Source organism: Rhagoletis zephyria, unplaced genomic scaffold (genome assembly GCF_001687245.7).
Source record: "Rhagoletis zephyria isolate East Lansing unplaced genomic scaffold, Rhagoletis_zephyria_1.1 Rzeph_scaffold_08328, whole genome shotgun sequence".
Lineage (NCBI taxonomy): Eukaryota > Metazoa > Arthropoda > Insecta > Diptera > Tephritidae > Rhagoletis > Rhagoletis zephyria.
Genome location: NW_016165408.1, coordinates 8,857 through 20,910, shown reverse-complemented (window position 1 = coordinate 20,910; position 12,054 = coordinate 8,857). Strand labels below are relative to the sequence as shown.

Here is a 12,054-nt window from a genome sequence, read left to right as displayed (position 1 = left end):
TGCATTTGATACGGTTCTATTCATGAAATCACGTGTTGAATTCCACACTGACCACCACATAGGGTGTCGATTGTTCTTATGTCGGCTAGGAAATATATATCTTTACACTCAGTTAGTCTAGACTTAATTTACGTAACTTAACCTAATATATTGGCCAGCGCAATATATTTTTGCTTAGAAATTTTTTGATGTAGCTTATAGACGGCAATTAGCTGAAAAGGAAAATACAAAAAAAAATTTTTTCGCTTCTGGTTCAATTGACGTGTTGAGTACTCATTGACGATTTCTTACGTAAGCTTAGTCTAGACTAACTGAACCTTAAGAAAAAAGTAACATGATTTTACCAAACAAAATCTTTTTGGTTTTTCCATGCTAGCGATTTAAAAGTTTTGAACAGAAAGAGTATTTTTTAAACAAGCATAAACATAAATTTGTTTGTTGTGTTGACCACCGATTTTTCGTGGTTTATCATCAGGCTCAGAGCTGAATTCTTCGCTATTAATTAACTGGATCTATTCAACACGTAGGTCCTATAAGAAGGAACCAAAGTTTGTATTAAATTTCCAAATGAACGAAAGTCCTCTATGTCGCTACATGAGAGATGTACTCCACACGCAAAATTAAAGAAAGGGAAGTTCGAATATATGGACAATATAGAATGAAAAATACATCTAGCACGGTCGTTTGAATATATGAATGCACATAGTAGATATCTATGAGCGAAGAATAAATTAAAAAAAAATGTGATGATACTTGCCATTAAAAATCATCACTTCAAAGTACATTCTTTTGGGTGCTACATCGTGGCCATTCTATTGAAATCCACATCCTGCATTGTCTGGCTGGGTAAGTAACTATATGAAAGTGGCCAGTAGCCAACAAAGCGCTACTGCAGGTACATTGACTTTAACGATAAACTAATACTTAAATGGTGTGCCAGCGCTTTTATGGGTTGTTCTTAAGCGTTAAAACAAAGAAGAAAAAATATCAACAAAAAAAAAAGTAACACGCTTTCATCGCTTTCGTTCGTATCGCTTAATGACTGTTTGAACAACTATTTACTCTCTTATAGAATAGAAATATTGACACACGAACATATGTACATATGTATGTACATACATTAGACATATGTATTTTTAACCTTTTTTTTAATTAACAGGGCGATTCTGGCAGCTGTCTTTCAACTCACCACAGTCGTTCGAAAGAAAAAAGTCTTTCGTAGGACAATTGTCTATTCTTTCAACTATCTTAAAAACTTTTTAGTGTCTTTCCAACGACTAATTGAAAGATATGATGTTCGCCTTTTAGAAATAGGTTAAAAAAATTCAATAAAAACAAAAACAATTAAAAAATAAAGGAAAACTAAATTAGAAAAAGAAAAAATTTGATCAAAAAAGAAGAAAATAGTGCTTGAAAATTAAATAAGATTAAAATCATTTTTATTAAAAACTAACAATTAAAATTAAAAGATTTAGTAAGACTTTCAAAATGAAATGAAATACATTTTTTAACAATAAAATATTAAAAAAAAATTAAGAAAAGAATACCAAATTAAATTAAAAAATAAATAAATCAAATAAATTTCCAAAAAGTAAATGAAATTAAAAAAAAATATATTTTTCTTTTTTAAACGGTAAAATTAAAAATTAAGGGAAAATTTAACTAAAAATATAAAAAAAGAAATAATTTAAATAGAAAAAAATTAAAATAAGTTTCCGAAAATGTGAGGATTAAATTAAAAAAGAAAAACAATGTAGTTTAAAAAAAGAGGGAAAAAAATCCGTTGCACCAGGACTCGAACTAGGATGTGTCGATTGACACGCCTGTGCTTTGACCACTTCGCCACTGCGAGGTTCATATATATACAAGTGCTTTCTCTCACAATAGCATTTTACCAATAGTGGTGAATAAAAAAGCTTTTTTTCCAAGACTTTTCTGCAAGAATAACAAAAGTCTTTCGAACTACTTATCTTGCCATTTATCTTTCATTTTTTTACTTTTTACTAGCTTAGCCAGAATTGCCCTTTTGTTGATTTTTCTTATTCCTCATTCTCTACTCATAGTTATATTTAAATTTAGAAAAGATACATGCCTAATGCGCATATGTATGCATATATACGAAAAACAATTCTAATAACTAGTGAAGACAAAAATATGCAAATGCATACTAGGACACAAAATACATATTTTGCCGAAAAAGCATAAGAATTATTATTTTCGTTAGTTAATTTTCGCATAATTTCATATAGCAATACCAATAGCGCAGACAGCCTGGGTTGCTGGCGAAGTTTGTTTAATTGACAAAAAGAGGAAACTGACAAACAACGAAAAGTACCGTTATTTTCTGGTTAAAAATCGTAATATATTTACTCGTAAAAATATTTCGACTATTATTTTCCAATGGTGAAGTTTGGCGCTAAACCAGTTTTGGTTGTTGAAAAATTCAATGAAAATTTTCCGAAAGAAGTTTTTACCGAAAACTGTTCATCAGTTTCCAGGTGTGTTGCGAACTTATCAGCGAGTTTCAATCTGCATCTATTGTAACTGCTCAATAACAGCAACAAAAATATTTTGCGGGAAACAATATTTTCACCTGGAGAATTGTCATCTTTTAAATATTGTCCAAGAACATCTTGAGACGTAGAGCGTTCATTATCAATACATATAAGTATATACAACAACTTTTTACGCGATAATCGAAAAAATTTTCGTTGAAAAATATATGTGCATTGTATAGATTTTTGGGGCATATATCAATCATATTTTTTCATATTTTGGATCCATTTTAATGATCATATAATTATATTTTTTGTGCATATTTTCGTCTTCCCTACTAATAACAATAAACTTAAGTTTACTGATAAGGAAATACTTAATAGGGGAGCAGTGTTGACACTCACTAATTACTGTGGCAATTTGACTACTAAAATTATTATCAAAGTAAATGTTTATGCGTCTACAAAGCTACTTATAGAATTCATTTTAAATGTTTCTAAATTCTATTATTGTTTTTTTTTTTTTACAGCTACATCAGCCAGGTGACTGTGTGAGACAAATAGCATCGTGAGATAGAGTAAACGCTACATACTTCAAAATGTACCCATTCGTAAGTTGCTTGACCTAGTTACGATTTTTTTTTTCTGAATTTGCATTGTGCATTTAAAATGTTTAATACTTATAACTTTTGTACATACATACATATTTACTAACATGAATGTTTGCATCGAATGTTTTGTAATACGCATGGGTAACAAAAAAAATACAAATTTTCAAAATTTTTCCGAAATATTGAAAAGCTTATTTAAAATTAAAAGTGGACTTAATTCGCTGTACATATCTTTGTAAATATTTTAAATACGAAAACTAAAAATTTGGCGAGCTATCACACACACAAACCCTCACTTTGGTGCAAACATTTGTTTTTTCGAAATTAAATGGAAACCGTATATGGAACGGTTGGTTTGAGAATGTGTTTATAATACATTGGTTTTATGTCGTGTTGAAATGGTGTGGATGGGTAAGTGGCATTAGGTTATCCCCGCCCCACAGTGGGAAATATCGGAAAAAAATTAGTATACTTTTTTCATATTTCTTTAAATATCTTTAATTTCATGATTTTGATGTGGTAATTTAATGTTTTTTATCAGACATTTTCTAAGTCGAGTGAGAACTCATCAGCCTCACTTAAAAAAAAAATAAAAAAATAAAAAATAAAATAAAATAAAAAAATTCTTTCTATTCGAAGATAAAAAAATCGAAAATCAGACAGCTACATAAATTGTTTGAATATATCACCAACCCCAGTTATTAAATTTTCAATGGTCTTAACCATGGGCGTAGCCAGGTAGGGGCAGGGGGGTGCTCGAGCCCCCCTAAATTTCAAATTTTCCTTGTATATATATAAAATAGTACCCTGAAATGCCAGCTTAATAGGGTCGAGCCCCCCCTAAATTTCATTCTGGCTACGCCGATGGTTTTAACGGTTATTCTAGCCCCGCGACTAGAATTTTTTCCGATATTTCCTACTGTCCGCCCCTTTTAACTCCTAACGAAATGGTTGGTAGAAGTCATTGTAAAACATTTTATTTTCGATAAAATAGAGCCGCATGCGATCAACCAATTTTCAAAGACATATTCTAAAAGCATTTATTCACGTGAATTCCTCCAAATGTATTTGCAAATGGTGCAGTAAACGATCAAAAATTACAAGAGCACCTCACACGATGAGTCAACTTCATTTATTTTAAGCGTAAAAATCAACAATGAATGAGACTGCCGCAATGACTCACTCACCCACACACACGCTTCGCTTTCATGTGTTTGGCGGGTCAACAAACGGGATCACCTTATTTTGCACTCTCCCTCCCGTTACGCACTCACACAATTACACATTTCTGGTTTATGGCTAACATCCTTTGCCACTGTCCTGCAACACCATTTATGATGCTGTTAAAATTCAATGTACATACATATAAATATATTTTCACTTGTTCGTTACTTTTGTGGATTCAACTGTGAAACAATTGCAAAAAAGCAAATTTAATAAAAAAAAAACGCAAATTAACAAATGCAAAAAAAGCACACCCAAATTCAGCAAAAAAAAACAAATCGCTTTCTACCGCAGTCGCTTTGTATTCGAAACAAAAATAATTCATGCATTCTTTGTAGGGTTCCGGCATGCCACAGCCACAATCCAATTCGCCATATCACCAAAATCCCAATCCCGGCGCGCCACTTGGCGTCCCTTTCGGCGCTGGTTGGGTAGCGCCTGCACAACAACACTTCAGCAACTCCTCTCCACACCACATGCCACAACAACAAAATAGTTTACACTATCAGCCATTACCCACACATCAACAACAACAACAACCATATCCCCCTCCTACTAACAACACAATGTCACATTCCCATCATCCCCAACACCAAGCACCATATCCATCGATGGCACCGATGGGTTCGCCACACAGCGCACCCTATCCGGGCTCTTCGTACCCACACAATCCGCAACATGCACAAGCTCCTTATCCATCTGCATCGGGTACGCCCACACATGCACCCTATCCCGCACACACAGCCCATTACACGCATCCGGCTACGCATCCTTCTTATGCGCCAACACATGGATATACGCCCGTACCGACATCCGGCGGTTATGAATCGCCAGCCGGCAATATAGCGCACTGTTTCCAAGAGTTAGCCCACCGGCAGGGTCATTCTTCGCTGCATCAGCATCAACCGTTTGCCCGAAGAGAGGTTTGTGTTAATGAAAGCTCATGCATGTTTACCATATACATACATACATACATTAGACTGATTCAAAAAAAAAAATCTCTTCAACACCTCCGGGGAGTTGTCAAAAGCTGACTGTTGAAAGCGCAACCCTTAATATTAAGTTGAAAAGGTCGCGCATCGCGGATTTCTATTTTCCTTACAAATTATTTTGAAAAATATTGTTTTCATCTGTGGAATTTATTTTCTCGTCTTTGAATTATCGTACTGACAAGTGCGATACATATTAAATATTGTAGGAAATAAGACGCACTACAAAAAAAAGTGTTATATAATTTTTTGTTAAACCTACTGGTTTAACGGTTGTTCAAAATTAATATTAAATTTATGTCAATATTACAGTTTTTTCTCCTATTTCACCGTGCGGCAAAAACAAAAAAATTTCAAAACACACGAAAGAATCGATATAGTCACGAAATTATGGGTCAGATAAGGTAAAACTGCGTTTTCACTTTTTCACTCTGACGTCAGGATTTTTTTTCCAAGAACTATAAAATTTTAAGGATATGATTAATTCAAAAAATCGTTAAAAAAACAGTGCAATGTAGAAGAACAATATGGGTACCAAATGAGTGAGAAAATTCTGTAGAATTTAAAACCAATAAAATTTTTTGGTTTAAAAGGACAAATAGGTATTGAAAATTCACCTTTAATAATTTTTATGTTTTTAAGTTAATAAAGTTTGCAGGACGAAATTCGAAATGATGTCGAGCTTATATTAGTCCTCAAATTATAATTTTTTCATAAAAATATTGCAAATTTTCAAAGATATTTAAAGACAAAATTTGTAAAGGACATTTTCCATGCCCATTCGTCCCTATGCACCAAAAAATGTACTCTGTTATAATTCTACGGAATTTTTTTTTTATATGACACCCTTATTGTAATCCTACGTTGCGCTGAATTTTTTAAATAAAATTTTGAAGTAATCATATCTTTTTAATTTTAAAGTTCTTTTAAAAAAATCCTGACGTCAGAGAGAAAAAGTAAATATGCAGTTTTACTTAATTTACCCATAGTTTTGCGAATATATATATTTTTTTGTGTATAAAATTTACTGTCACATGGTGTTGTAGGTAAAATAATTAAAGTTACTTTCAACTATCCAAAAAAACTTTTAAAAATTTTAATTGTAAAGTTTAATAGGGCTTGCAAAGTTAATTTTAAGAACTCACCAATTCGGTGGAAAATTAATTAAAAGTCATTTCTATTGTATTGGTTTGTTCGTTGTAAAACTATTTTATGAAAGTTTGTTATATCAATTATTCACTACACGTTATTTTAATCACTTTTTCAAACTGGGAATTACAATTTAAAAGATTTTTGTTAAAAAATTTGCATATTTAATAATATTTTAAATTATTAATTATATTATTAATATTGACATACATTTATATTTAAGTTTGAATAATTTATCGGTCTATCAAAAAATGATATGACACGTTTTTTGTAGAAGGTCTGATTTCCTACAAAAATATGTATCGCAATTTTCAGTACGATAGTTTGAAGATGAGAAAATAAACTCCGCGAAGCGCGAAGCGCGCCCTTTTAAACTTAATATTAAGGATTGCGCTTCTAACATCCATGTTTTGACATCTCCTTGATGGTATTGAAGAGGGGATTTAAAAAAAGTCGATTTTTTTAAATCAGTGTCTATACATACACACAATGAAAATTAAATATTATGCATACAATGTACTGTATTGTACAATCAATTGCAACCAAATTCAAGATGATATTGTTTGCCACTCATGTTCATTTATGTATTTATTTTTTACAATTTTTAGTTAGAGTACAATTCATTATCTCACAAAACCTATGTTTAGGATTTTGCAGAGAACTGAAAAAAAAATTAAATAAATTTCATCCAAATTTTAAACTTTTTTCCTTTACCGAAAGTGTTGTGGTTTTCTTCCATATAAAAATTAATTGTGTTTATTCGTTATATGGAAGCAAATGCAACAAACAAATTAGGAAAAGTTTAACCTCAAAAAAGTTGCCAATGGAATATCAGTCTAAAAAAGTGCTACTAACTATAGAGTCGACTTTATTTCGACCAAGGTGAATTTAATAGCGTGGTGTTAGCCGTATATAGGTAAAAAATTATGCTAACAAATTACAACAAATACATCATTTTCACGTTATGCTTTCCACTGCGAAAAGGCAGCTGTCGCTCCAACACCACCTTATTAAACTCGACTTGATTTCGACTATGAATATTCCCCAATCGATACTTGTATTCTGTACTCCAAATTAAATACTGATTTTTATTTCTGTTTGTTTTTTTTTTTCTTCAGGGCACCCCAACTGTATTACCAGCACAAAACTTTGATCCAGTCAAGGATGCACATGATTTACGCAAGGCAATGAAAGGTTTTGGCACCGATGAAGATGCCTTGATAAACATAATTTGTCGTCGTTCCAACGAGCAGCGTCAGGTAATTATAAAACTTAAATAATAAAAACTGCAATGGAAGTTCTACGAAATTTATAACTTCTGATGTGGAAACGGGACCATTATAAAAGGACTTGGCAGTATTGCCAGGTTACTGCAGTAATTTACCCCCAATGCCAATTTCCTTTAGTACCCCTAAAGTTATTTATTTCGAATTTATTGTAATTTTATTTTTTCAATGTCAATTGTAGATAGTCTATTTTTATTTAGTACATATTTCTGAGGGATTACATTTTTAATTTCACTTAAACTTTTAACTAAGTAACCCTAGTTGTGATTTGTCATTTGGCACCAAAACATAATACATAGGAGTATTCCCTGAGGCTTGCAAAGCCCTGGCACCGTGAACAGATTGCATGGTAAAAACCGGTTTTCGTATGGGGCAGCTTTGCAAACCGTGCACCGTGCAAGGGCTTTGCAAGACTCAGATAATACCCCTAATGACATATTTTCATATAAATGCATAGGTTTGCGTTTGCGTTGGTAGCTGAATTTGAAGATATGGTTTTATGTACATATATAAAACTGTTTACATAGATAACGAATTACCCCCAAAAATCCCTTTTTAATTACCCCTAGATGCATTTTCTTCCTTCTAGAGCTCTCCCCTAAATATTTGATCCCCCTAAATTTTCCCCTAGGACAGTCAAAAGTCTCTAATCTGGCAACACTGGGCTTTGGGCTTACTGTTCTGTTTTTTTTTTTTACTGAACCAAATTTTGGTTGTGTGTGTGTTGATTGAGTAAAAAAATAACAGTAGTTCTTCAGAAAAAACTTGTGCATAGCAATATCTTTTCCACAATCAAAAACTTTTTGGATTAAGCGCAAGAATAGCAGAATCCATTATTCATTTCCATGATGGCTAATATTTTTTATAAGGGTGGCAACGGTAAGCAAACCAAAAAAGTTTTCATCTCATTTAGGTTTGCGCCTTTGCTAGCGAAGCTTATTAAAGCACTAAAAGCTTTTACAATAACAATGACGGCAGCGTTGCCAATAAATGAAATGAAAAGTTGATAATTTTTGTATTTCCCTATCGAATTTGGTAAATTGGTAATTTATTTTTCAGTTTGATAACTTTTTTTTCAACACGGAGTTTCGTATTTGCTAAGTTTTTGACTCTCACTTAGTATTTGAAGAATCGATATTTCAAGCTTTCTTAGATTACAGGAGATCCCTCCCAATAGGTTAGTATATGTAGGCTGTCATACTATTCAATTACCGATCCCTTTATACTTTACCCACTTACTTACTTGACGAAAGGCTGTTTCAGCGTTCATTGGCTAAAAGACTAGTGTGACATCTAAACTTGGCCAATATACTCACGGTCAGCTTTTCAAGTTTTTTAGCAGTTAACTAAATATGTATTTCGGACTACAGACAGAGATATGATGAAAGATCTATGTACGTCACTCAGTAAGGTACATAGCATCGTCTATCTGACTCAAAAGCTTTCAAATCTGCTAGAGATTATCAGACTTTCTTATTAATGCACAAAAATTAAAATGCACTAGTGTGTGTACACTAGGGTGGCCAACAAATGTGGAAAAGTAAAGAACTTTTATTTTAAAATCTAAAATTATTTAGAGGTCGCTCCAAGCGCCAGGTACATATTTTATATAGAAAAAAAAACAATTTTTCGTATAAATGGTATAGAGTTCTTGAAAATCAATATTCTTCGACTGGAAAACTCGGCTTCTCTTCAGGAGACTTCAAATAATATTACGAGAAAGTTTATTTTACCCCCAGCGACTTTTTAAAGGCACGAAAATATTATTCCCCATATCGAACACATGGAAAACTTTGAGCGACCTCTAAATATTTTTTTGATTCAAATAAAAAAAAAAAAAACGGCTACAATTGTGTTCGGTGTAGCACAATCCTATGAGGTGACAGTAATATAACTTGTTGCATGTCATATACATATTGGTTTAATCCAGCTATTTAAAAAAAAAAAATATTTTTTCTTGCATTTTCTCTTCCAGGAGATTCAACGTCAATACAAAACACACTTTGGCAAGGATCTCATCGAAGATGTTAAATCTGAAACCAGTGGAAATTTCGAAAAATTGCTTGTCGGACTCCTACGTCCAATTGTTGACTTTTATTGCGCCGAAATGAACGATGCGATGGCAGGAATCGGCACAGATGAAGAAGTGCTCATCGAAATACTATGCACATTGTCGAATGTAGAAATACACACTATTAAGAATCAGTACTTGCGCTGTAAGTTTCAATAAAGGAACTAGCTCCACATTTTTTAAATGCGTTTTATTTGTATGCATGCATGGCTTCTTACTAATCATCTACAACATTTCGTATTTTCAGTGTATGGCGCCCACTTGGAATCCGAATTGAAATCGGAGACTTCTGGCAACTTTAAGCGTCTCTTAGTCTCACTATGCACAGCAGCACGGGATGAGAGCGGCCAAATTGATCCAGTGGCAGCGCAGGGCGATGCACGTGAGCTGCTCAAGGCAGGCGAATTGCGTGTAGGCACAGACGAAAGCATGTTCAATATGATATTGTGCCAACGTAACTATCAACAGCTGAAACTGGTGAGTGGAAATATAAAATTTTTTTTTGTGTACAATTTCCTTTAATTTCTTTTATTCATACAATTTTCTTTCACGCAGATATTCCAAGAATACGAAAAAATGACCGGTCACACACTGGAAAAAGCCATACGCAAAGAATTCTCTGGTGACATAATGGAGGGACTGGTTGCCATATACAAGTGTGTCACCAACAAGACGGAGTACTTTGCTTCGCGTCTGCACAAGAGCATGGCGGGCATTGGTACGAATGATAAACAATTGATACGCGTCGTGATCACGCGCTCGGAGGTGAGTGAAACATACGAAATAAATAAATAGAATAATTTTTTTTTTTTTATATTCAATACCTTTAATTTTAATTGCAGATTGATATGGCTGATATTAAGGCACAATACGAGCGCATGTACGGAAAGAGTCTGAAGAGCTGGATTAAGGTAATGCAGTCATTTGATTTATACTAAGCTCTTTATCTAAGCAAATCATTATTTTTTTTTATTTTTTCTTTTACAGGGCGACACATCTGGCCATTATAAGCACGCTTTATATGCACTCGTTGGCGAACAACGCTCTTCCTAAATTTTACATTCAGCGCTTAATATTTATGTACACAAAAATTATTATAAACATATTTGTATAATGTTGAAGGTTTGAGAAAAATTTCGCTTGATGTCAACAAAATGTCCTTTAATTGTATGAATGTTCGAATATATTTACATACATACCTACATAAGTATGTAATGCAATTTCGAATTTGTGCCTAGTTCAAACCAGTAAATTCTTCGATATTACTATTATTCCTATTTTCGCAAGTGTGCACCAAATTTTTTAGGTGTGCTTTCATATTCTCAACACTTCATAAAAACATAAACAATTAAATATAAATATATATATTAGATACTTTGTTATCTTACATTGAATATACTATGTTATATGGACAACGGTTGCAAATCTCAATCAGTCTGGAAAGCTGACTGTTTTTTTTTATATTAAACTCATATATATTTCGTGCACTTACTATTGACAATGCCAACTTGCATTTAATTGTGGAAAAATTACCTTTGTTTAAGGACTACACAACATTTTATTGATGTGCAAATATTGAATGTCATTTGAAACTAATGTGTCTTGCATACGAACTTACTACTTTATTGAAATCAAATACGCATACACATTTTTGGATGTTTTAAAAAATAAATAAATTCAATTAAATATAAATACGCACCAAAATAATTTTGTGTTTTTTCAATTATTATTTTTTTGTTCGAAAGTAGCCGGGTGGTTAGAGGTCTGCACTACCAATCGGTAGGACCCAGGTTAAATTCCTTGTGCGGCCGATAGTCTTTCACAACGACCATAGCGGTTATAAATTATGTATAGCCGGTATTTTTTAGCATTATTTTTTGTTCGCAGAATAGTCGTTTTTTCTTGCTTGAAAAATAGTCGTCATAGTTGTTATTTTTTTGCTCAGAAAATAGGAGTTACTAAATGCACTAACGAAATCGTGTAATTTTAAATTTTGACAGGATGATCAGTTAAAAAATGTTTGGTGCAACCGGGCATAAATCTGGCGAGAGCGGCGAAACATTGACAGATAGCATGTTTCGGCGTTTATTCGTCCGACTTTCAGAAGTGGCAGACGCTCATGTCTGAAAGATTAATCTCACTGAGGTGATAGCGAGGGAAGCAGTGTTCTGAAAAATAACCAATGAGAGTTCGGAGGTCTTCCCTGCCTAAGTTAGGGATTTTTTTGTA

The 12,054-nt window shown here is 33.0% G+C and overlaps 1 protein-coding gene across 2 annotated transcripts; it reads left to right on the top strand.

Moving 5' to 3' along the window:
- The first annotated feature begins 3,003 nt into the window (after positions 1 to 3,003).
- On the top strand, positions 3,004 to 11,532 carry AnxB11 (Annexin B11). Of its 2 annotated transcripts, XM_017631029.1 has the most exons (8): positions 3,004 to 3,106; positions 4,669 to 5,253; positions 7,587 to 7,727; positions 9,730 to 9,970; positions 10,073 to 10,302; positions 10,381 to 10,590; positions 10,668 to 10,736; positions 10,813 to 11,532. In XM_017631029.1, the coding sequence occupies exons 1-8, from the start codon at positions 3,095 to 3,097 to the stop codon at positions 10,876 to 10,878; spliced, it is 1,554 nt and encodes a 517-aa protein (XP_017486518.1). In that variant the 5' UTR covers positions 3,004 to 3,094; the 3' UTR covers positions 10,879 to 11,532. The 2 variants fall into 2 exon arrangements, with proteins under 2 accessions (XP_017486518.1, XP_017486519.1); XM_017631030.1 differs by lacking the exon at positions 4,669 to 5,253 and having other exon boundaries at positions 3,005 to 3,106.
- Positions 11,533 to 12,054: the final 522 nt, after the last annotated feature.